At 43.9% G+C, this 26,053-nt stretch overlaps 1 protein-coding gene across 1 annotated transcript in view; it reads right to left on the bottom strand.

Annotated features, from left to right (window-relative positions):
- ext1b (exostosin glycosyltransferase 1b) overlaps nt 1-26,053 on the bottom strand; it is a 108,761-nt gene that overhangs the window by 19,095 nt on the left and 63,613 nt on the right. The window contains exons 3-7 of the mRNA XM_041902991.2: nt 23,987-24,094; nt 23,387-23,506; nt 15,319-15,451; nt 12,122-12,240; nt 6,148-6,243 (exon numbers count right to left, since the gene is read on the bottom strand). Coding sequence (XP_041758925.1) covers nt 6,148-6,243; nt 12,122-12,240; nt 15,319-15,451; nt 23,387-23,506; nt 23,987-24,094 — 576 coding nt within the window. The remainder of the gene's footprint in view (nt 1-6,147; nt 6,244-12,121; nt 12,241-15,318; nt 15,452-23,386; nt 23,507-23,986; nt 24,095-26,053) is intronic.

Here is a 26,053-nt window from a genome sequence, read left to right as displayed (position 1 = left end):
TATGTGTGAAATTAGTTTCGATATAGTTTAGGTTCTGTTTCGAGGCAATTATCCGGGTGATTATCAGCTGGGCACTGCACTTTCCACTGTCGGGAGAAGAAACGGATTAGGCCCTACTGTTGGGAGAAGGAGGGGCAACTGGGAAAACCATTCCAAAAATTCCCTCCTAAAACTGGTTATAACTCCAGTTCTGTTTGTGATATTAAGATTCTAACAACAATTGCAAAATAGTTGGGAAGTGTTTGCAAAATAGTTGGCATAGTGTTTATGAATTGATACGCAAAACGACGCCGGATTCAAAACTTAGAATTTTTCAATTTAAATTATATAAAATTCTTGCTACCAATAGAACGTTATTTATATGGGGGATACAATATTCCCAGTTCTGCAGATTTTGCTGCGAAGAGACAGAATCATTAGATCATTTGTTTTGGCACTGTCCATTTGTAGCTTGTTTTTGGACACAGGTCCAGGAATGGCTAAAGGATTGCAATATTTACCTGAAGCTAACCCTGCAGATAGCACTACTGGGTGATCTAAAAAGTCATAGTCAATCGATCAATAATATAATAATACTTTTAGCAAAAATATTTATATTCAATTTACGATCTGTTGAAACAATGAGAATAGAAAGGTTCAGAACTTTTGTAAAACATTACAGTTGAAAATTATATGGCAAATAGAAATCCAATATGGATGGTGTTAAGAGATAGATGGGAGGTGTTGAATGGAGCTGAAGGATGGGACTAATAACAACAAGATAACTAATGTAAAGCATACTGTGTTCATAATATGTATATAGGTTATAGGTTGAGAGCTTTTGTGAAAGAGCACAGTTAGACAAATATGGCATATAGAAGCAAACCAGATGGACATCATGAAAATGATCAGAGGAAGTTCAGGAGTAAAAACAAACAAAATATAATTATTGTAGAATTTGACTGTGTCCATAAAATGTATATAGTATGTATGGGCTGGAAGTAGAGGCCAAGCATTGTTGTTCACTAGTTTACCCCAATTGGGGAAGGGGTGGTGGGGTTGGAAAGTAATGAAGGGAAATATAATTTTAAAAAGGATGTGTGTGTGTGTGTGTGTATGGATGTATGTATATGTATGTGTGTATCTATATCTATATACAGTGGGGGAAAAAAGTATTTAGTCAGCCACCAATTGTGCAAGTTCTCCCACTTAAAAAGATGAGGCCTGTAATTTTCATCATAGGTACACGTCAACTATGACAGACAAAATTAGATTTTTTTTCCAGAAAATCACATTGTAGGATTTTTAATGAATTTATTTGCAAATTATGGTGGAAAATAAGTATTTGGTCAATAACAAAAGTTTCTCAATACTTTGTTATATACCCTTTGTTGGCAATGACACAGGTCAAATGTTTTCTGTAAGTCTTCACAAGGTTTTCACACACTGTTGCTGGTATTTTGGCCCATTCCTCCATGCAGATCTCCTCTAGAGCAGTGATGTTTTGGGGCTGTCGCTGGGCAACACGGACTTTCAACTCCCTCCAAAGATTTTCTATGGGGTTGAGATCTGGAGACTGGCTAGGCCACTCCAGGACCTTGAAATGCTTCTTACGAAGCCACTCCTTCGTTGCCAGGGCGGTGTGTTTGGGATCATTGTCATGCTGAAAGACCCAGCCACGTTTAATCTTCAATGCCCTTGCTGATGGGAGGTTTTCACTCAAAATCTCACGATACATGGCCCTATTCATTCTTTTCTTTACACGGATCAGTCGTCCTGGTCCCTTTGCAGAAAAACAGCCCCAAAGCATGATGTTTCCACCCCCATGCTTCACAGTAGGTATGGTGTTCTTTGGATGCAACTCAGCATTGTCCTCCAAACACGGCGAGTTTAGTTTTTACCAAAAAGTTATATTTTGGTTTCATCTGACCATATGACATTCTCCCAATCCTCTTCTGGATCATCCAAATGCACTCTAGCAAACTTCAGACGGGCCTGGACATGTACTGGCTTAAGCAGGGGGACACGTCTGGCACTGCAGGATTTGAGTCCCTGGCGGCGTAGTGTGTTACTGATGGTAGGCTTTGTTACTTTGGTCCCAGCTCTCTGCAGGTCATTCACTAGGTCCCCCCGTGTGGTTCTGGGATTTTTGCTCACCGTTCTTGTGATCATTTTGACCCCACGGGGTAAGATCTTGCATGGAGCCCCAGATCGAGGGAGATTATCAGTGGTCTTGTATTAATATTAATTAATATGCCATTTAGCAGACGCTTTTATCCAAAGCGACTTACAGTCATGCGTGCATACATTTTTTTTGTGTATGGGTGGTCCCGGGGATCGAACCCACTACCTTGGCGTTACAAGCGCCGTGCTCTACCAGCTGAGCTACAGAGGACCATTCCAGTTCCAAATAATTGCTCCCATAGTTGATTTCTTCAAACCAAGCTGCTTACCTATTGCAGATTCAGTCTTCCCAGCCTGGTGCAGGTCTACAATTTTGTTTCTGGTGTCCTTTGACAGCTCTTTGGTCTTGGCCATACTGGAGTTTGGAGTGTGACTGTTTGAGGTTGTGGACAGGTGTCTTTTATACTGATAACAAGTTCAAACAGGTGCCATTAATACAGGTAACGAGAGGAGGACAGAGGAGCCTCTTAAAGAAGAAGTTACAGGTCTGTGAGAGCCAGAAATCTTGCTTGTTTGTAGGTGACCAAATACTTATTTTCCACCATAATTTGCTAATAAATTCATTAAAAATCCTACAATGTGATTTTCTGGATCTTTTTTTCTCAATTTGTCTGTCATAGTTGACGTGTACCTATGATGAAAATTACAGGCCTCTCTCATCTTTTTAAGTAGGAGAACTTGCACAATTGGTGGCTGACTAAATACTTTTTTCCCCCCACTGTATATATATATATATATACAGTTGAAGTCGGAAGTTTACATACACTTAGGTTGGAGTCATTAAAACTAGTTTTTCAACCACTCCACAAATTTCTTGTTAACAAACTATAGTTTTGGCAAGTCGGTTAGGACATCTACTTTGTGCATGACAAAATTGTTTACAGACAGATTATTCCACTTATAATTCACTGTATCACAATTCCAGTGGGTCATAAATTTACATACACTAAGTTGACTGTGCCTTTAAACAGCTTGGAAAATTCCAGAAAATTATGTCATGGCTTTAGAAACTTCTGATAAGCTAATTGACATCATTTGAGTCAATTGGAGGTGTACCTGTGGATGTATTTCAAGGCCTACCTTCAAACTCAGTGCCTCTTTGCTTGACATCATGGGAAAATCAAAAGAAATCAGTCAAGACCTCAGAAAAATAATTTTAGCCCTCCACAAGTCTGGTTCATCCTTGGGAGCAATTTCCAAAACGCCTGAAGGTACCACATTCATCTGTACAAACAATAGTATGCAAGTATAAACACCATGGGACTACGCAGCCGTCATACCGCTCAGGAAGGAGACGTGTTCTGTCTCCAAGAGATGAACGTACTTTGGTGCAAAAAGTGCAACTCAGTCCCAGAACAACAGCAAAGGACCTTGTGAAGATGCTGGAGGAAACAGGTACAAAAGTATCTAAATCCACAGTAAAACGAGTCCTATATCAACATAACCTGAAAGGCCGCTCAGCAAGGAAGAAGCCACTGCTCCAAAACCGCCATAAAAAAGCCAGACTACGGTTTGCAACTGCACATGGGGACAAAGATCTTACTTTTTGGAGAAATGTCCTCTGGTCTGATGAAACAAAAACAGAACTGTTTGGCCATAATGACAATCGTTATGTTTGGAGGAAAAAGGGGAACGCTTGCAAGCCGAAGAACACCATCCCAACCGTGACGCACAGGGGTGGCAGCATCATGCTGTGGGGATGCTTTGCTGCAGGAGGGACTAGTGCACTTCACAAAATAGATGGCATCATGAGGAAGGAAAATTATGTGGATATATTGAAGCAACATCTCAAGACATCAGTCAGGAAGTTAAAGCTTGGTCGCAAATGGGTCTTCCAAATGGACAATGACCCCAAGCATACTTCCAAAGTTGTGGCAAAATGGCTTAAGGACAACAAAGTCAAGGTATTGGAGTGGCCATCACAAAGCCCTGACCTCAATCCTATAGAAAATGTGTGGGCAGAACTGAAAAAGCGTGTGCGAGCAAGGAGGCCTACAAACCTGACTCAGTTACACAAGCTCTGTCAGGAGGAATGGGCCAACATTCACCCAACTTTATTGTGGGAAGCTTGTGGAAGGCTACCCGACACGTTTGACCCAAGTTAAACAATTTAAAGGCAATGCTACCAAATACTAATTGAGTGTATGTAAACTTCTGACCCACTGGGAATGTGATGAAAGAAATAAAAGCTAAAATAAATCTCTCTACTATTATTCTTACATTTCACATTCTTAAAATAAAGTGGTGATCCTAACTGACCTAAGACAGGGACATTTTACTAGGATTAAATGTCAGGAATTGTGAAAAACAGAGTTTAAATGTATTTGACTAAGGTGTACGTAAACGTCCGACTTCAACTGTATATATGTATGTATGTATGTATGTATGTATGTATGTCTATATATATATATTTGTGAGAAAAAAAACATGGGGGATTGAAAGTGATGCAGACAATTACATTGATGGAAGTTAAAATCTATCTGAAATATTAAAGCTGATCTACCCCCCCAAAAAAAAAAATATATTATATATATATATAAAAAGATTCTAACAACGACAGTGTTATATAGACTTATTTAGGAAAAGTCAAGGACGGAGGGGGGCATGACATAAAAAATTGGCTGAGTAATAAAACAATTAAAATCATGCAGTCAAAATGACTGATTTAGCGGTTCTAGTGTTAAGCTTTAGAGTCGTAAAGCAGTGCCTGCATGGCCACCATGCCAGCCCAGTGAGACCAGGAATAGCTCTCCTCTCCTTCTGTGCCCCCACTACCAACCTCCAAGCTGGTGGCTCAGAGAGCCTCGCCCTGTTTGGCTGGGTCCGCCGCAGTAAACAACGAGCCAGCCGCAAGCACAACAAACCACAGACCCGGCTGGTACTCAAATCCAGCCGTTGTCGCCGACCCACAGCCCAAAACAACGCTCCCTCTGTTATTGACAGCGTAAAAAAACCACTCAGGGACGTGGAGAGAAACCAAAACCCTACCCACTCCGTTGTGACTGACGAGTGAAAGAAACCACTTGGGTTGATTGACAGCTCAACAAAAGTTGTTGTGGTGTTAGAGTGAGTGAGGCAGTGCTACTGGCTCTCAACTTCAGCCTCTCAAACTACTGACTCAGATCACACTTCCTGTGTCAACTTTGACCTCTCACGATGAGGGCATAGAGGCCAAGACGCTTTAGTCGAACCCCCTACGGAACACTGACAGACTACAAAGCGTTGTCAAGATAATGTCATAAAAGACTGTTAGAGGTTATTTCCTTGACAACTTACTTCACCTAAACAATGGTCTGTGGCATGGAATTGCAAAGTAAGCTGTCAGCTTATGACATCTGCTATGTCATGCATATGACAGCGTTATGCAGCACCAAAGTCATAAGGTTAAGTCAAAGACAGTACAGTCTGAAGATGCCTAGAAACTGCTTCTCCAATAGAAATCCCTGATCACACTTGAAGGCGATGTCATGGCGACGTTAGCTAGCTAAGCTCATGCGTAGAAACACATCATTGGGTCTAAGGGTTGTCGCGCCGAACTGCACATTTACAGGCCGTCAAATCAAAATATAAAGTTGTTTCTGACAAAAATGAAAACGTGTCAGTTTGTCAATTTCACGAGGTTGGAGTAATAACATGTTCAGCTACTTAAGACATTGGCTTGAATCTAGGTTGTGCCTTTAGAAAACGAGAAAATAAACTAAGGAAGAATTTTTCACTTCTCTCAATGATTTCCCAAACCCCGCTCTGGTTTGTCGACTCTGCTTCGCGAAGCGTTCCCGGAAGTATTGCGATGTTGGGCTTCTGGGTTCAGAAACTCTGTGGTCAAGTTGTCAAATGATCAAAGCATAGATACGCCAAAATGATGGCACTGAACAAGGCTTGAGGGCGCAGTGAAGCCAAAATGAAGGCATTTTATTTGAGAGCGTAGAGAAACCAAAATGGCGGCCCAGCTCTTGAAAGGACATGCGTGCGAGGCAGGCTCACCTTGTTTTCTCCCTCGATGACAATGACGGGCACGGAGGTGGCAGGCCAGCGGTGCTTAGCAGGGAGAGGCTTGTCACAGTTCCACAGCACAATGATCTGAGACGGGGGGAAGAGAAAGAAAGAGAAAGAGAGATGGTGACAGAAACAGCGATTGAGAAGATAGAAGGGGTGGGGGAGTTAAAGGTGGAGGGAGAAAGATCACATGAGAATCACAGATATTACTTTCTAAAATTACACTTCATTTTAATTTATTAACCACATCACACTACATTCAACATTTCATTATCCAATTAAAAACATAACATCTGACATTTAAATCCATCCAAACACCCCACCGTTACATTGAATTGAGAGCCAAAACGTCTTAAGTAGGATTCCTTTTCATCTTTTCAACAATAGCGCCTCAGATCATGTTACATGGGGGTTACATGGGGGCTACATGGGAACTGTGTGCCCCTGTGACTGCCTTCCCTAACATGTAATTATACCTTGAGTTAACCTTAACGATACACTTCACTTTGACACCCGTCCACATTAGTGTTGTCACGATACCAACATTTTACTAACAATACCAGGCCAAGTATCACAATACCGAGTAGTATTGCGATACCACAGGGGAAAACTTCTGTGGACTAGCGTCCTGTTCGCCCCATCCGCCTGACGCTTGTTCCCGTTTTCTAAACGTTATGTGCTACAAAAAAAACCTGTCTCTGATATTCACACTTTTACTCAACACAACACATATTGAATTTAAACTTCACACTGTTCACTGTATAATAGAATACTGCATAGAAGGGCTAATTTGCTCATATTTGCAAAGGCAACCTGTGATTTGGCTGGAGGACTGGGAGGAAGGAATATACATGCATAATGATCTGAATGTCATTGTGGCAGTAAGGGGAAAACACTGCATGAAACCTTCTACTCTTCAGTTAACACACAGACACTCTCCCTCCCTCACACACTCTCTCTGTGTCTGCCTCTCTCTCATAAACATATACACACCTCTCTCCCAAACACACACTGCTCCCAACTTTAAAAAGGTTAAGCACCAAACAGAATGTAAGGAGCACCAGAAACAGAAAGATTTTTGATATAGTTAGGCCTATATGAATCCTACCTTTGAAGCATCTCATGAGTAGCAGACTCTTATCCTTTCTTCCTGTGCCAATCAAATTTGCATAGTTACCAGGTTGTTTACTAGCTAGGTAACATGACTGAACAACGTTGTTTGTTATCAAACCAATAATTAGGGGGCCGGGATTAGGTTTAAAATGGCCCGCTACATGGTTTGTGAAATTATATAAAAACGTTTTCTTTGCTATAAAGCTGCAAGCATGCCTGTAGCAAAGCTGTTTTTCTGGCACTGCTGCATGACAGCGAACTTGCAAAGCCTATACTCAGACTGGCCTGTGCTCTTGGTTATATCAGGGATGAAATTATATACAATGTATTAATGTTGCTCACTCTGCGCACTGCTCCAATGTATCAAATGTACAAATGTAACAGAAGACTGAGCAGGGTCTCCATCCCCGCTCGCCATCAAGGCTAAATTATATTTTTAAAACTGATGGAGGAATAGATGTGCAGGAAGAGCGGATGGAGAGAAGCAGGTGAGTGAGGGCTGGTAGGGGATAGGGCTGTGGCAGTCATGACATTTTGTCAGACAGTGATTGTCAAGCAAATAACTGCCGGTCTCACGGTAATTGACCATAATTAACATAAACACATTTAGCATCTCCTGGCTTCCACGCTTAGCCTACAAACTACTGATGCAGACGTTTGGAACATCTACATTTAAAAAAGTCTAATAAATCCATGTTATATAGCCTACACTAGCACAATAAAACCATTATTTATTTTAGACAGGTCTAAAGAAACATGATATGAGGAAAAATGTAGTTTATTTCAAAAGAACAGAATAGCATACTCTGAGTTGTCCTTATGTTAGGCCCTGATCTGGCTATGTCATATGGCTGTGGGCTACACTAGTTCATTTAGCAGACAAGACTTGCTTAGAATTGTGGAATTATTTGTATATTATAGTATGAAGAATACAATTGAACAAAGCTGAATAAAATAGAAAGGATATTTTCTACCAAACGATTATGGGAGTGCGCACATGCTCTTGGGCTGAATATAATAATTATAATTCCCTTCTCCCGGCTGCGTGCTCCGAAGCACCTCTCACTCACATGGCTCTCTCAGATATCTCAATTCTTATTAGCCAATGCCGTCACGTGATCGGGTCCTTCTTACAGAATCTCGGGTCCTTCTCACAGGCTACAAGTGAAGACCGACACATCGGGGACACAACTGCACGTATCCTTATCGAATTCCGAGCCGCATATTGAAGATGTTGGAAGAACTGTCCAAATCTACTGTTTGACAGCTAACAAGATGAGTAGGCCTAACGAACAACAAAAGCACTAGCCTATGTCAATCTACGATTCCCCATAGTACAAATATTGACCTATTCTATTCTGTGCGAGAAATAAATATTCCAAATATAGTCTGGGACAGTTGTGCAATGCGATATATCCCAACTTAATACAACCACTAGCATCAAAAAAACTTTTAAAAGCAATGAGGCTGATGTAACAGATCAGAGCATTTAACTTAAAATGTTGATAAACTATTAGGCTATTTCTTCACATTATAAGTGCAGCAATGCAAAATGCAATCAATTAGCGGGAAAAAACCATTCTCAAAAGTGACCGCAAATGTGATTATGCATGTAATGCTTTTATTATAAAGGTGCATTTTTATGGTGAAATTTATCTTTCCCAAACTGGAAACACACGCGCTGCGTATGTATGCCAGTTAGGCTTTATACCCGTTGCAAAGCGGATTAAATGTGCTTAATTTTAAGAAGTTATTTGGCCACTTTAATTGTGATACAAACCTTATCAAAACATACAGGCCTATGTGCTAGGCTACATGGGTGTGCGACTATGATTTGAAAAAGTCGCCAAATAAAAAGGCATGTGCTGTTTCTTGCCTTACTGCACACAAACTGGGCATCAATCACAAGTGATAATATATCATTCACAAGTGATAGGTTAATATTGTCACCCATCAGACTATTCTTGATTTAATCTTGTCTTTACATATATACTACATTACCAAAAGTATGTGGACACCTGCTCGTCGAACACCTCATTGCAAAATCATGGGTATTAATATAGAGTTGCTCCCCCCTTTGCTGCTATAACAGCCTCCACTCTTCTTGGAAGGCTAGATGTTGGAACATTGCTGCGAGGACTTGCTTCCATTCAGCTACAAGAGCATTAGTGAGGTCGGGCACTGCTGTTGGGCGACTAGGCCTCGCAGTAGCTTTCCAATTAATCCCAAAGGTGTTTGATGGGGTTGAGGTCAGAGCTCTGTGCTATAGCATTAAGATTTCCTTTCACTGGAACTAAGGGGCCTAGCCCGAACCATGAAAAACAGCCCCGATACCATTATTCCTCCTCCACCAAACTTTACAGTTGGCACTATGCATTGGGGCAGGTAGCGTTCTCCTGGCATCCGCAAAAACCCAGATTCGTACGTCGGACTGCCAGATGGTGAAGTGTGATTCATCAATCCAGAGAATGCGTTTCCACTGCTCCAGAGTCCAATGGCGGCGAGCTTTACACCACTCCAGCCGACTATTGGCATTGCGCATGGTAATCTTAGGCTTGTGTGTGGCTGCTCGGCCATGGAAACCCATTTCATGAAGTTCCCGACGAACAGTTCTTGTGCTGACGTTGCTTCCAGAAGCAGTTTGGAACTCTGTAGTGAGTGTTGCAACCGAGGACAGACAATTTTTATGCGCTATGCGCTTCAGCACTCAGCGGTCCCGTTCTGTGAGCTTGTGTGGCCTACCACTTCATGGCTGAGTCATTGTTGCTCCTAGACGTTTCCACTTCACAATAACAGCACTTACAGTTTACCGGGGCAGCTCTAGCAGGGCAGAAATTTGACAAACTTACTTGTTGGAAAGGTGGCATCCTATGACAGTACCACGTTGAAAGTCACTGAGCTCTTTAGTAAGGCCATTCTACTGCCAATGTTTTCTATGGAGATTGCATGGCTCTGTGCTTGATTTTATACACCTGTCACCAACGGGTGTGGCTGAAATAGCCGAATCCATTCATTTGAAAGGGTGTCCACATACGTGTACTAAATAATATGTGTGTGAAATTTGTTTTGATTTAGAATGGACCATTATCATGCACCTGTCTCGAAAAAAAACATGCAATCTATGCACTTAAATAGCGAATGGAGGATGCTTTTCCCGTGGTTCATTTTCATACCAGCCAGGTAGGCTATACTCCTGTTGTAAAGAAAAGCAATGTGCTTAATATTAGGAAAGTTGAGAAATAAATATAGTAGGCCTAGCCTATAGAAAGCTGATGGGATCCTCCTCTTTTTAAGAGGCCATCAAAACTGATTTCTCACCCAATTGCATAGCGTTTAGAAATGTTGCGCAACATGAGCTCATAGGCTCTCATGAAGTGTTTGATTAGATGTTTGATTACATTTGCATTGATGTCAGCGTGATTAGAGGGACAATAGAGAGCTGAGTACCTAGGCAGTTAGCAAGTTTGGTAGGCTACTAATGACCATCAGTAGCATCAGAGCTTGGAGAAGCCTAATTACCTTTACTAAACGGTCACGTGGAATTTGACTGCCGTCATATGATTTGTGACCGCCGGTGTGGCGTTATTACGGTCACCGTAACAGTAGGGGATGCGGCTGATATGCACATGAAAGTGAAGTGGACATTATTGGACCAGTGTATACAAGAGACTAGCTGATGTTGCTTAATTTTTTTTACTGAACTTATAAACAACTGACTTTATAACCATTTTATAACAGGCGCCAGTGGCTTCTTTAGCTCGGTAGGTCCGAAATGTTGGTAGTATCATATGAAACGGTACTACGGTATTCTAAAATGTTGGTATCATAAGTTTAGTGTGTTGTGTATGTGTTTCAGTATGAGTGTGTGTATATGTTTTTACATTTTAGTAATTTAGCAGACGCTCTTATCCAGAGCGACTTACAGTTATTCGTTTTTTTGTTCATACTGGCCCCCCGTGGGAATCGAACCCACAACCCTGGCGTTGCAAGCGCCATGCTCTACCAACTGAGCTACACGGGGCCCATATATGTGTGCCAGTGATGTGAGCGACACACACAGTTCCTCTGTAAAACTGTGGAACACACGCACTCACAGCAGGAAGTCCACAATCTCTGCATGCATGTCTCTGCCAGCGCCGTCTCAAAAGCGTTCTTGCTCCAAATTCTCTGTCCCCACCCTCTCTCTCTCCCCATTTTCTCTTTCATTCTCTCCCTCCCATTCATTTATTTATATCCCGCTCTTCTCCACTTCCCGGCCCCCTCAACATGGAAGTCTTTGTGGGCTGAGAGTGAGATATAAAATGTTGATACTTTTCATATGTACCTGGCTCTCAGCTTTGCATAGGGAGCCTGCAATCTAGAATACAAAGCACTTCTATATAGAAGGGAGGGTTGCACACCTCCCTACACGTTGGGAAACATTTAAGAAGCATTAGGGTGGAGTGTGTATAACACACTATAGTATACACAGCTATCGGGGGGGATGACTTGGTTTAATTCACCCAGCCCTGGTTAAAACCAATGAAGGGATCAATACTTATTGTATCCAGCTGAGCCACGGGGCTTTCAGACGGACACGCACGCACAGGCACATGCACGCGCACACAGTGAGAGAGATGGAGTTGGTGTCATAGAGACAGATGCCCAATTCAATCCACAGGAGTTAACTCCGAGGTGGTAGAGAAAGACGTTGGTTCTCTACCGGTGCTTGAGAAATGTCCTTTTAAAAACTGGCTCGGCAATGATGCTATGAAATCCCTCACAGTTGAAGTAATATTGGGTTTTGGGAGTGTTACAACAATTGAAGGGACACGGACAGGAATGTGCACACACGTTTGTGGCTTCTTACCTGTGCACAGTACTGTGATTTGGCAACAGCCACCAGCAGCTTGAGAATGGGCTGGGATTGGGAGACCAGAGGGGTGACTGCATGGATGACTGCTGTGAACTTGGGGTACGGTTTTGTACCTGGAACGTAACACAGATCAAATGTACAATATTACTGGTAAGGTTTGATACCTACAATACAGACAAACATATGATATTTGTTAAAGTTGGATGGCTGGAACACAGAAAACAGAAAGTAGGATATTGACGTCACTCTGTCTTATACTGTATAACTGAACAAAGAGACAAAAATGTTGGTGATTCTCAGAAGTTTAGCCTCTAGGCACATTTCTTTTGATATCGCCAAATCCATCAGTTTGTTCAAAGTCATTATCCTCAGTTTCCTCAATTACCGCAGGCATAAAAAAAAAGACAAAAAAAAGACAAAACATTTATATGAGAAATCATTCCAAACTAGACCTAAATGGTTCATTCTCTGTATGTTTTCACATTGTAGTTATTGGTGGTTATGCTTTAGTATTTACAGTGCATTCGGAAAGTATTCAGACCCCTTCCCTTTTTCCAAATTTTTTTTGTTACGGCCTTATTCTTTAAAAAAAAAAAAAAAAAAAAAAAAAAAATGTATCCTCATCAATCTACACACAATAATAATGACAAAGCGAAAACAGATTAATTTATTTTTTTAATGTATTACAAATAAAAAACAGATACCTCACTTACATAAGTACTCCGACCCTTTGCTATGAAACTCGAAATTGAGCTCAGGTGCATCCTGTTTCCATTGATCATCCTTGAGATGTTTCTACAACTTGATTGGTGTCCACCTGTGCAAATTCAATTGATTGGACATGATTTGGAAAGGCACACACCTGTCGATATAAGGTCCCACAGTTGACAGTGCATGTCAGAGCAAAAACCAAGCCATGAGGTCGAAGGAATTGTCCGGAGAGCTCCGAGACAGGATTATGTTGAGGCACAGATCTGGGGAAGGTTACCAAAACATTTCTGCAGCATTGAAGGTCCCCAAGAATACAGTGGCCTCCATGATTCTTAAATGGAAGAAGTTTGGAACCACCAAGACTCTTCCTAGGGCTGGCCACCCAGCCAAACTGAGCAATCGGGGGAGAAGGGCCTTGGTCAGGGAGGTGATCAAGAACCCGATGATCACTCTGACAGAGCTCCAGAGTTCCTCTGTGGAGATGGGAGAACCTTCCAGAAGGACAACCATCTCTGCAGCACTCCACCAAATCAGGCCTTTATGGTAGAGTGGCCAGACGGAAGCCACTCCTCAGTAAAAGGCACATGACAGCCTGCTTGGAGTTTGCCAAAAGGCACCTAAAGTACTCTCAGACCATGATAAACAAGATTCTCTGGTCTGATGAAACCAAGATTGAACTCTTTGGCCTGAATGCCAAGCGTCACGTCTGGAGGAAACCTGGCACCATCCCTACGATGAAGCATGGTGGTGGCAGCATCCTGCTGTCGGGATGTTTTGAGCGGCAGGGACTGGGAGACTAGTCAGGATCGAGGGAAAGATGAACGGAGCAAAGTACAGAGAGATCCTTGATGAAAACCTGCTCGAGAGCACTCAGGACCTCAGACTGGGGCGAAGATTCACCTTCCAACAGGACAACGACCCTAAGCACACAGCCAAGACAACGCAAGAGTGGCTTCGGGACAAGTCTCTGAATGGCTGTAATCGCTGCCAAAGGGGCATCAACAAAGTACTTAGTGAAGGGTCTGAATACTTATGTAAATGTCATATTTCAGTTTTATTTTACTTCATATAAATTTGCAAAAATGTCTAAAAACCAGTTTTTGCTTTGCCATTATGGGGTATTGTGTGTAGATTGATGAGGGGGAGGAACAATTTCATCCATTTTAGAATAAGGCTGTAACGTAACGAGTACTTTCCGAAGGCACTGTACTTGTAGACCATGCTTACATAAACAGCTGATTAGGACCTCATTGTTTACGAGATGAAAGGAGATTTCTTATTAAATTATTGATCTCAATTCATATCCACAACACCAATCATTTTTATGAACTACTGTAAACAAACTAAGGGTTAGAGGCATTGGCTCCTCATAATAACAGATTGGATTCAGAGTGTCATTACGAGATAGATTCTCATGTATCATCAGTCTCATTTAGTCCTCCAACACTCCACCTTGTCTCTTTAAAACCTCCACATGCTTAATTGTCGACTCCGTGACAAACAAATAAAACTCACCGAGGGGTAATCCATGCTTGTCACCGCGCGATTGTTTCACTATTTGCACCTCGCACCGAGGTGCTCAATCAAAAGGGTTGTGTATTGAGGGAGCTGACTAGCTGACTTCATCGCCGAGATGACGATAGAGTTACATAGAGGAAAAGGGCAGAGTCCCAAATAGCACCCTATCCCCTTTATAGTGCACTACTTTTGAGTTGGGCCTATAAAGCTCTGGGTCAGAAGTAGTACACTACATAGGGAACAGGCAGCCATTTGGGACGCATAAAGGCCTTTGAGGTCACAGATTGTTACAGAGGCGCAGTCTGTGTTGGTGAACCGGTGCAGCAGTATATGGCGTGTTCACTGAGTGAAACGAACGACTGACTGACTATTTGGCGTGTCAGCGGGCCTAATGCGAGCATCAATCAAGGGTCGTTCGAGTAACATGTTGTTCTAGCCACTGTAACGAGTCAATTGATCTAGTGGGACAGTGTCTTGGCTGCGTAGTCCTTTAAGACTCTGTCACAGATGGAATTCAAGGTGCCAGAAACAGACGCTTCTCATTTAAAAGGACATATGGAGGGGGGCTAGCAGTATATCATAGGCTAGGGGCAATGTTTAAGAAGACACAAGGACTCTACCCATAACAGATAGCGTGTACCTACTACTCGACCAAACACACAATGCAATGAGATTAGATATTCTGGTGTGGCAAGGTAACTTCCCATGTGCATCCCTAGTATATCTATAGCTCAAGACATTCAATAAAGGACTGCTGTTAAACAGATACTGAACGACTGGTGCTACCATGCAATTAATGCGATAGAGGAGTGGAGTTTTTCCTAGCCAATGTGTTTCTGCTTGGGCTTGCTCTTTGGGATCTAGAACGGGTAACTGTAAAAGCACTTTGTGACAACAGCTGGTGTGAAAAGGCCATATAAATACATTTGATTGATTGGTTGATTGAGAGGAGGGGTACTCACCTAGGGTGGCGTAGTAGAAGGGGAAGTCTCCCAGGTGGGCAGAGTACTGTGGCAGGGCGAAGAGCCCCCCGGGGTGGCTGTTCCACATCAAGGTGCTCCTGGACTCCTGCTGCAGCACCCGGTCCTGGATGATCTGATGGCAAGATGGGATGGGCGGAAGTTAAACCAGTCCTTCCAACAGAACATTCATATAGACACTAAACACCAGTCACTCAAAACAGATAGACACTAGGGTTATATCATTATATTATTATTATTAGGTGTGTGTCCAGTAGAGTGAAACATTCTGAATGTTGGAGATAGCTGTATAATGTAATAGACCAGAGCTCCCCAACCCTCTTCCTGGAGAGCGACCGTCTTGTAGGTGTTCGCTCCAACCCTAATCTAGCGCACCTCATTCTAATAATTAGCTGGTTGATAAACTGAATCAGGTTAGTTACAACTGGGGTTGGATTGAAAACCTAAAGGAGGGTAGCTCTCCAGGAAGAGGGTTGGAGAGCCCTATAGTAGACTGACCCGGTTTAGTACACTTTATTTCTATCCGCATTGCTCGAAAATGTTTCAGCCACTTGATTAAGCCCCAGTAATACAGTGAGACATCTAACAGGAGCCGCTTACATACAAGACATCCAAATAAATCTGTAACTCAGTACCAGTATGGACACCAGTCAGTCATTCAAATAGAAGCTGTGCCCAAAATATACTTCACACACGACAGAACAAACCAGTTCAGTTGTACATACAGTGAAACACCAGTCACTCCAATGAGGAGTCCACTCATTCATTCCCCTACAAATAGACCAGTCACTCACACATCCAAACACCAATACCAGACTGGCCATTTTCCCCTGTTGCTTTCTCTAAGGGGGGATACAATTGGCTGCTGTTGTGGTATCGAGGTGCGACAAACGCGATATTACCACTGTGCCCTTGAGCAAGTGCTAAATTGCTTCCGTAAAACATTCACAGGTTTGCAGCCGTGTTTTATGGCTCTCTATTGAATCCTACGGTGGCAGAATAGGTGGCGGGGTGACTTGGCCGTTGGCTTGGTAACAATGTGAAAAGTCTCGGGTGGTTGTGGATGGAAAGCGACAGTGGGCGGTAGGCGGCTCGAGACGGGAGCTAATAATACCACTGGAGGGGTCTATATTTGTTTATTTGGATCCCCATTAGCTTTAGCAGAAGCAGCAGCTACTTTTCCTGGGGTGCACAAAAAACACAAAACATGACAAAACACTTATACACTGATAGACAAGGACAGTCACAGATTTAAAAGATAAAGATACAAAAAAAAAATTATACAAACAATTAAACTAAAAAATGCTGTGTTAAGAGTGTGTGTTTGTGCATCCCCTCAGTCCCCACCGTTCCATGAGATGTTGTTTCATCTGTTTTTTAAAGGTATTTCGCTGTTGCTTGAGTAACTGGAGATGGAAGGGAGTTCCATGCGATCATGGCTTTGTATAATACTGTAATAATATTGACAAAGCAATATAAAAACTCATCTGAGGAGGTGGGGATAAGAAACGAGAGGCAGTTTTCCACTGCTACGGCCCCTCAGGGCAGTCAATAACCACTTGCCTCAGCCCAACAGATTAAATGGGAATCCTTTAGCCTCACAATAAAAAGCACTCACCACCTTAAAACTGGGGCCTTAAGACCTTATGAAGGGCTATTTTTCTTGCATGGCTGAAATCCTTCCCCTTGAGTGTCCTGGCCGAGCATGATGGACGACTCAATCTAGCCTCCCAACAGCTACAATCAGCCAATTAAGAGGATAATAGATAAAAACGTTTCGGAAACACACTGTAATTCTGTTTAATAGGTGTGCCGGAAAGCAGCGGGAACAGGGAAGGCTCCATTGGCTTTGTGATTGGTCTAAACTTCTCAACTTTCTGACAGGAAACACAACGTGATTGGTTGGGATTGTTCTCTTGCTTGTTTACTCGCTCGCCAACTCAGCCGCCCACCACACAGATGCTGGAGTGTGTGAAGTCGGGAGAGGAAAACGCAGGGAGTGTGTGGAGATTAAAAAGTCGAGAGATTGTGTGTGTATCGGCCTAGATCTGCAGCCGACCGAGCGTGACACAGCCGAATGAATAACCCATGCCGCTCGTTATCTCGGGAGCTGCCAAGGCAGCGGCATTAACATACACTACATGACCAGAAGTATGTGGACACCTGCTCGTCGAACATCTCATTCCAAAATCATGGGCTTTAATATGGAGTTGGTCTCCCCTTTTCTGCTATAACAGCCTGCACTCTTCTGGGAAGACTTTCCACTAGATGTTGGAACATTGCTGGGGGGACTTCCATTCAGCCACAAGAGCATTAGTGAGGTCGGGCACTGATGTTGGGCGATTAGGCCTGGCTCACAGTCGGCATTCCAATTCATTACAAAGGTGATCGATGGGGTTGAGGTCAGGGCTCTATGCTGTAGCTTTAAGATTTCCCTTCACTGGAACTAAGGGGCCTAGCCCGAACCATGAAAAACAGCCCCAGACCATTATTCCTCCTCCACCAAACTTTACAGTTGGCACTATGCATTGGGGCAGGTAGCGTTCTCTTGGCATCTGACCAAACCCAGATTTGTCCATGGTGAAGTGTGATTCATCACTCCAGAGAACGTGTTTCCACTGCTCCAGAGTCCAATGGCGGCAAGCTTTACACCACTCCGGCCGACGCTTGGCATTGCGCATGGTGATCTTATGCTTGTGTGGCTGCTCGACCATGGAAACCCATTTCATGAAGCTCCTGACGAACAGTTATTGTACTGACATTGCTTCCAGAGGCAGTTTGGAACTCGGTAGTGAGTGTTGCAACCGAGGACAGACGATTTTTACACGCTAAGCACTTCAGTACTCAGCGGTCCCATTCTGTAAGCTTGTGTGGCCTACCACTTCGCGGCTGAGCCGTTGTTGCTTCTAGACGTTTCCACTTCACAATAACAGCACTTACAGTTGACCGGGGCAGCTCTAGCAGGCCAGAAATTTGACGAACTGTCTTGTGGCATCCTATGACATTGCCACGTTGAAAGTCATTGAGCTCTTCAGTAAGGCCATTCTACTGCCAATGTTTTTCTCTGGAGATTGCATGGCTGTGTGCTCGATTTTATACACCTGTCGGCAACAGGTGTGGCTGAAATAGCCGACTCGACTAATTTGAAGGGCTGTCCACATACTTTTGTATATATAGTGTATGTCACCCTCCGTTCCCCCCTCTACACCACCCCCACCAAATATCTCTTACTTCTTTATCCCTGGTTTACTCGTTTAGTCCTCGTCTCTCCCTTGAACACATTCACCACATAAACAACAACACGGCTAAGTCACCCGGGCTGTGCAGTGTTACAATGCCCCCGCCCCACCTTTGCACAGTGACAACATGTCAGTGGGGTTAAGCCTGGGTGCCACCTGCCGAGCCGGGGCCCAAACACTGAGACGTATGGAGATGTGTGTGTGAGATAGCAGCGATCCCAGGTTGAGACTAGTAGAGATAAAGGTAATTGGCACAACAGACAAAAGATGTCCACCAAGTTGGTGAAGCTAGTATGAATACTCAGATTGGAGATTGTGAGATTGGATGAGATTGTGGGGCTAGTTTTACGCCAAGGCCCACCGATAAATCTACAATAATTGAGAATTTCAACAAGCATTCTGCTACGGCTGGCCATGCTTTCCACCTGGCTACCATTACCCCGGCCACCAGCTCTGCACCCTCCGCTGCAACTTGCCCATGCCCCCCCCGCTTCTCCTTCACACAAATTCAGACAGCTGATGTTCTGAAAGAGCTGCAAAATCTGGACCACTACAAATCATCTGGGCTAGACAATCTGGACCCTTTCTTTCTAAAATTAGCTGCCGAAATTGTCGCAACCCCTATTACTAGCCTGTTCAACCTCTCTTTCGTAACGTCTGAGATCCTCAGAGATTGGAAAGCTGCCGCGGTCATCCCCCTCTTCAAAGGGGGTGACACTCTAGATCCAAACTGTTACAGACCTATATCCATCCTGCCCTGCCTTTCGAAAGTTTTTGAAAGCCAAGTTAACAAACAGATCACCGACCATTTCGAATCCCACCGTACCTTCTCCGCTATGCAATCCGGTTTCCGAGCTGGCCATGGGTGCACCTCAGCCACGCTCAAGGTCCTAAACGATATTATAACCGCGATCGATAATAGACAGTACTGTGCAGCCGTCTTCATCGACCTGGCCAAGGCTTTCGACTCTGTCAACCACCGTATTCTTATTGGCAGACTAAATAGCCTTGGTTTCTCAAATGACTGCATCGCCTGGTTCACCAACTACTTCTCAGATAGAGTTCAATGTGTCAAATCGGAGGGCCTGTTGTCTGGACCTATGGCAGTCTCTATGGGGGTGCCACAGGGTTCAATTCTCGGGCCGACTCTTTTCTCTGTGTATATCAATGATGTCGCTCTTGCTGCTGGTGACTTTCAGATCCACCTCTACGCAGACGACACCATTTTGTATACATCTGGCCCTTCATTGGACACTGTTTACAAACCTCCAAACGAGCTTCAATGCTATACAACACTCCTTCCGTAGCCTCCAACTGCTCTTAAACACTAGTAAAACTAAATGCATGCTCTTCAATCGAACGCTGCTGGCACCCGCCCTCCCGACTAGAATCACTACCCTCGGCGGGTCTGACCTAGAGTATGTGGACAACTACAAATACCTAGGTGTCTGGTAAGACTGTAAACTCTCCTTCCAGACTCACATTAAGAATCTCCAATCCAAAGTTAAATCTAGAATCGGCTTCCTATTTCGCAACAAAGCCTCCTTCACTCATGCTGCCAAACATGCCCTCGTAAAACTGACTATCCTACCGATCCTTGACTTCGGCGATGTCATTTACAAAATAGCCTCCAACACTCTACTCAGCAAATTGGATGTAGTCTATCACAGTGCCATCCGTTTTGTCACCAAAGCCCCATATACTACCCACCACTGTGACCTGTACGCTCTTGTTGGCTGGTCCTCACTACATATTCGTCGCCAAACCCACTGGCTCCAGGTCATCTATAAATCACTGCTAGGCAAATCCCCGCCTTATCTTAGCTCATTGGTCACCATAGCAACACCCACCCATAGTATGCGCTCCAGCAGGTATATCTCACTGGTCATCCCCAAAGCCAACACCTCCTTTGGCCGCCATTCCTTCCAGTTCTCTGCTGCCAATGACTGGAACGAACTGCAAAAATCTCTGAAGCTGGAGACTCTTATCTCCCTCACTAACTTTAAGCATCAGTTGTCAGAGCACCTTACCGTTCACTGCACCTGTACACACCCCATCTGAAATTAGCCCACCCAACTACCTCATCCCCATATTGTTATTTATTCTGCTCATTTGCACCCCAGTATCTCTATTTGCACATCTCTTACACATCTATCATTCCAATGTTAATACTAAATTGTAATTATTTTGCACTATGGCCTATATATTGCCTTACCTCCATAACTTGCTACATTTGCACACACTGTATATATATTTTCTGTTGTATTTTTGACTTTATGTTTTGTTTTACCCCATATGTAACTCTGTGTTGTTGTTTTTATCGCACTGCTTTGCTTTATCTTGGCCAGGTCGCAGTTGTAAATGAGAACTTGTTCTCAACTGGCTTACCTGGTTAAATAAAGGTGAAATAAAAAAATTAAAAGGCTGTGTAGAAAATAGAGATACATTTGAGATTGGTACCATGCTATTGCGTAGACCAGGGATAGGCAACTAGATTCAGCTGCGTGCCAAATTTGTCTGAGCGAATTGTCAGGGGAACGGAACATAATTATAATAATTTGTACACTGCAAATTGAACTCAACTAACCCCAAAAAGAGATTGTATTTGAAAATAACTATAATTTCATACCTTGATTACATTGAGACACAAATCACATCTTTTTTTAATTCATGGGAATACTTGGAACAGATTTCCTAAATTAAACTAATTTTTTGCTGAATTCCTGGTGACAACCCAAAAACAACCTATGTAAAAATCACAAAAAAATCACTCGTGGGGTGGTTTTGGCACGTGGGCTGCCTGTTGCCGATCCCTGGCGTAGACTGTGCCCTATGAGCGAAAGACGTTGAAAAGATGTTGAAAATACGTATTTTCAACGTCTTGTCTTCATAGGGTGATGCATTTGCAACCGTAGTGTGAGGTGTGAGGGGTTGGAGTGTGAGGATGTAAGGTCAGACACTTGGGAATAAACAGAGATTGCAGTGAGGCTAGCGCGACATTGGAACTCTGGAAGACATATGGAGATTGATAGCTGAGGAGACAGAGAGAAAATGAGAAAGAAAGTGTGTGGGTATGTGTGTTTTGTGTGTGTATGTGTACAGTGCATTCAGGAAAGTATTCAGACCCCTTGACTTTTTCTACATTACAGCCTTATTCTAAAATGGATTAAATAGTTTTTTTCCTTCATCAATCTACACACAATACCCCATAATGCAAAGCAAAAACAGGTTTAGACATTTTAGCAAATGTATTAAAAATAGAAATATCACATTTACATAAGTATTCAGACCCTTTGCTATGAGACTACAAATTTAGCTCAGATGCATCCTGTTTCCTTTGATCATCCTTGAGATGTTTCTACAACTTGATTGGAGTCCATCTGTGCTAAATTCAATTGATTGGACATGATTTGGAAAGGCACACGCCTGTCGATATAAGGTCCCACAGTTGACAGTGCATGTCAGAGCAAAAACCAAGCCATGAGGTCGAAGGAATTGTCCGTAGAGCTCTGAGACAGGTTGTCGGGGAAGGGTACCAAAATAATTCTGCAGCATTGAAGGTCCCCAAGAACACAGTGGCCTCCATCATTCTTAAATGGAAGAAGTTTGGAACCACCAAGACTATTCCTAGAGCTGGTCGCCCAGCCAAACTCAGCAATCTGGGGAGAACGGCCTTGGTCAGGGAGGTGATCAAGAACCCGATGGTCACTCTGACAGAGCTCCAGAGTTCCTCTGTAGAGATGGGAGAACCTTCCAGAAGGACAACCATCTCTACAGCACTCCACCAATCAGGCCTTTATGGTAGAGTGGCCAGACGGAAGCCACTCCTCAGTAAAAGGCACATGACAGCCCGCTTGGAGTTTGCCAAAAGGCACCTAAAGGACTCTGACCATGAGAAACAAGATTCTCTGCTCTGATGAAACCAAGATTGAACTCTTTGGCCTGAATGCAAAGCGTCACGTCTGGAGGAAACCTGGCACCATCCCTACGGTGAAGCATGGTGGTGGCAGCATCATGCTGTGGGGATGTTTTTCAGCGGCAAGGACTGGGAGACTAGTCAGGATCGAGGGAAAGATGAACGGAGCAAAGTACAGAGAGATCCTTGATGAAAACCTGCTCCAGAGCGATCAGGACCTCAGACTGGGGTGAAGGTTCCCCTTCCAACAGGACAACGACCCTAAGCACACAGCCAAGACAACGCAGGAGTGGCTTCGGTAAAAGTCTCTGAATGTCCTTGAGTGGCCTAGCCAGAGCCTGGACTTTAACCCAATCGAACATCTCTGGAGAGACCTGAAAATAGCTGTGCAGCGACGTTTCCCATCCAACCTGATAAAGCTTGAGAGGATCTGCAGAGAAGAATGGGAGAAATTCCCCAAATACAGGTGTGCCAAGCTTGTAGCGTCATACCCAACAAGACGAGGCTGCAATCGCTGCCAAAGGTGCTTCAACAAAGTACTGAGTAAAGTGTCTGAATACTTATGTAAATGTGATATTTCAGGTTTTTCTTATTTATAAATTTGCTAAAATTTATAAAAACCAGTTTTTGCTTTGTCATTATGGGGTATTGTGTGTAGATTGATGAGGAAAAAAATGATTTAATCAATTTTAGAATAAGGCTGTAATGTAACAAAATGTGGAAAAAGTCAAGGGGTCTGAATACTTTCCGAATGCACTGTATGTATGTGTGTGTGTGTTTCAGTATTTTGTGGTGTATGTGTGTTTTTCTGTGTGCATGTGTCAATGCGTGCATGTATGTGTGGGTCCGTGTGTGTGTGTGTGTGTGTGTGTGTGTGTGTGTGTCTCTCTCTCACCTCCAGAGTAGTCAGCACAATCTTCTCCATGGAGGAGAAGTAGGCCTCCCACAGGAACTGGGTCTGCTGCCTCAGAGCTAGGATGTTATCCTGATGGATGGAGCGCACCGTGGATGGGATCTAGAGGAGGACAGGAAGAGGACACTGTTAAATAGAGGGGATGGAGAGAGGAGGGGGGCAGGGAGAGGGAGGTGTAGGGATGAAGGAGGGGACAACACGCCATGGTCGGTCAGAGAGAGGGAGGGATAGAGGAAGGGAGGGATAGAGGGAAACAGGGAGCGACTAACTAAACTTAAGAAACGCCCGTTCTAATTTTCTGTTGCAAAATGTTTTGCTAAGGTGTGCCTAGCCTCTAATGAATATGATCCTGGGCTGAGAGACCCAGTGAGTGGACTCTCCGGCCAATCATTGAGATTCATTGCGTTAACGCTAGTTATCATTGGCTTGTTACCTCCAACTTCCTTGATATTGCACGCAGAGACATAAATGGTATCCACAAGTTAATCTGACTCTTGGTAAGTAAAATCTTGCAGTATCCCTTTAAAAGGGTTGAAGGATGGAGAAGGAGGTTAAGGGGTTGGTGAGGGGTGTGCGTCGTACCTGCAGCAGCAGCCTCTCGTCCCCGATGACGGCCGCCGTGTTCCAGTTGATGATCTCAGAGAAGGGCAGCTCCCAGCCGTTACTCAGCATCACAGGCACACAGGCTGCCTAAAGACAGAGATACACAACACAGAGGGAGAGAGGGAGACAGAGAGAGAGACAGAGAGAGCGAGAGAGAGCGAGAGAGAGCGAGAGAGAGCGAGAGAGAGCGAGAGAGAGCGAGAGAGAGCGAGAGCGAGAGAGCGAGAGAGAGCGAGAGAGAGCGAGAGAGAGCGAGAGAGAGCAGAGAGAGCGAGAGAGCGAGAGAGAGCGAGAGAGAGCGAGAGAGAGCGAGAGAGAGCGAGAGAGAGCAGAGAGAGAGAGAGCGAGAGAGAGAGCGAGAGAGCAGAGAAGAGCGAGAGAGAGAGAGAGAGCGAGAGAGAGCGAGAGAGAGAGAGAGAGCGAGAGAGAGCGAGAGAGAGCGAGAGAGAGCGAGAGAGAGCGAGAGAGAGAGAGAGAGCGAGAGAGAGCGAGAGAGAGCGAGAGAGAGCGAGAGAGAGCGAGAGAGAGCGAGAGAGAGAGAGAGAGAGAGAGAGAGAGAGAGAGAGAGAGCGAGAGAGAGCGAGAGAGAGCGAGAGAGAGAGAGAGAGAGAGAGCGAGAGAGAGCGAGAGAGAGAGAGAGAGCGAGAGAGAGCGAGAGAGAGCGAGAGAGAGCGAGAGAGAGCGAGAGAGAGAAGGGACACGGAGAGGGGTGGAACAGAGAAAGTAAAAAATTGAAACAGACTTGGAAATAGATTGAATAAAACAGCACACAGCGAGAACGAGACAGCAAAAAGAGAGAAAGTGACAAAGAAGGTTTGAGGAAGAAAAAAATAGAGAGAAGAAGAGAGGTAACCAAGCTGAGGCTGGTCTTTGGCAGTGGCGAAGTAGAGGAGACTAATGGAGAGGTAGAGGCATGGAGGGAAGAGGAGAGAATAACAGCTGGTGCAGTGGGATGAGAGTTTGACGTAATGACAGCCCTGTCAATCAGGGGTCATAAAGGTGTCAGCTAAAACAGCACCGGCCCCCGGGCCCTGCTCTCACACTGCCTCTCTCCTACAAACATACACTCAAATACAAGTGGAGGCTCATGCATTCACACTAACCTTTGACTCGCACACACACTCACCAAGGTAGACGCACACACACACACACACACACACACACACTCTCTCCTTTCTCTAGATGAGTGGAGAGGCTAGGAGAGATGGACTGAGTGGTGTGAGTCAGAGTGAAAGTGTAGGAGAGAGGAGAAAGAGATACAAGTGTATACTTTCTGTGGAGAAGTGTGCACTAATATTAGAGGTGATGACGGAGCACTTCAGACTGTGGAAGTAGATAGAGTGGTAGGCGCACACTCAGTGCAGAAGTGTGCAATAAAGTGTGACAGGTGTGAGGTTTAGGTTACGAAGTGTGCAGCGGTTGGATGGAATCTGACAAGTGGATACGCTGTAGGTTGGGATTGAAGGGCACAAGTATGCAGCGGTTGAGTGGTAATGGCAAGTGCATATGGAGTGGGAGTAAGTATGCACTTACAAGTGTGGTAATGAAGTGTGTATATAAGAGAGTGTAAGGGTTCTGTGATACTTGGAGGAGATGAAAGGGGTGGGTAGGACGGAGGGAGTAGAAATGCACTTGCAGTGTAAAAAATAGTGAAGTTGCAATGTAAGTGGTTTCACTGTGTGAGAATGACAGTGTGGTAGTAAAGATCATGCATAGCACAGCACAGTAGTGATGGGTGAAAAAAATGTGATCGTTACATATCGCAATGTTATTTTGGACTATATACAGTGAGGGAAAAAAGTATTTGATCCCCTGCTGATTTTGTACGTTTGCCCACTGACAAAGAAATGATCAGTCTATAATTTTAATGGTAGGTTTATTTGAACAGTGAGAGACAGAATAACAACAAAAACATCCAGAAAAACGTATGTCAAAAATGTTATGAATTGATTTGCATTTTAATGAGGGAAATAAGTATTTGACCCCCTCTCAATCAGAAAGATTTCTGGCTCCCAGGTGTCTTTTATACAGGTAACGAGCTGAGAT

The sequence above is a fragment of the Coregonus clupeaformis genome, chromosome 17, assembly GCF_020615455.1.
Source record: "Coregonus clupeaformis isolate EN_2021a chromosome 17, ASM2061545v1, whole genome shotgun sequence".
Taxonomy (NCBI): domain Eukaryota; kingdom Metazoa; phylum Chordata; class Actinopteri; order Salmoniformes; family Salmonidae; genus Coregonus; species Coregonus clupeaformis.
Note: the sequence above shows the minus strand (reverse complement) of the source record. Positions and strands in the feature narration are given on the sequence as shown.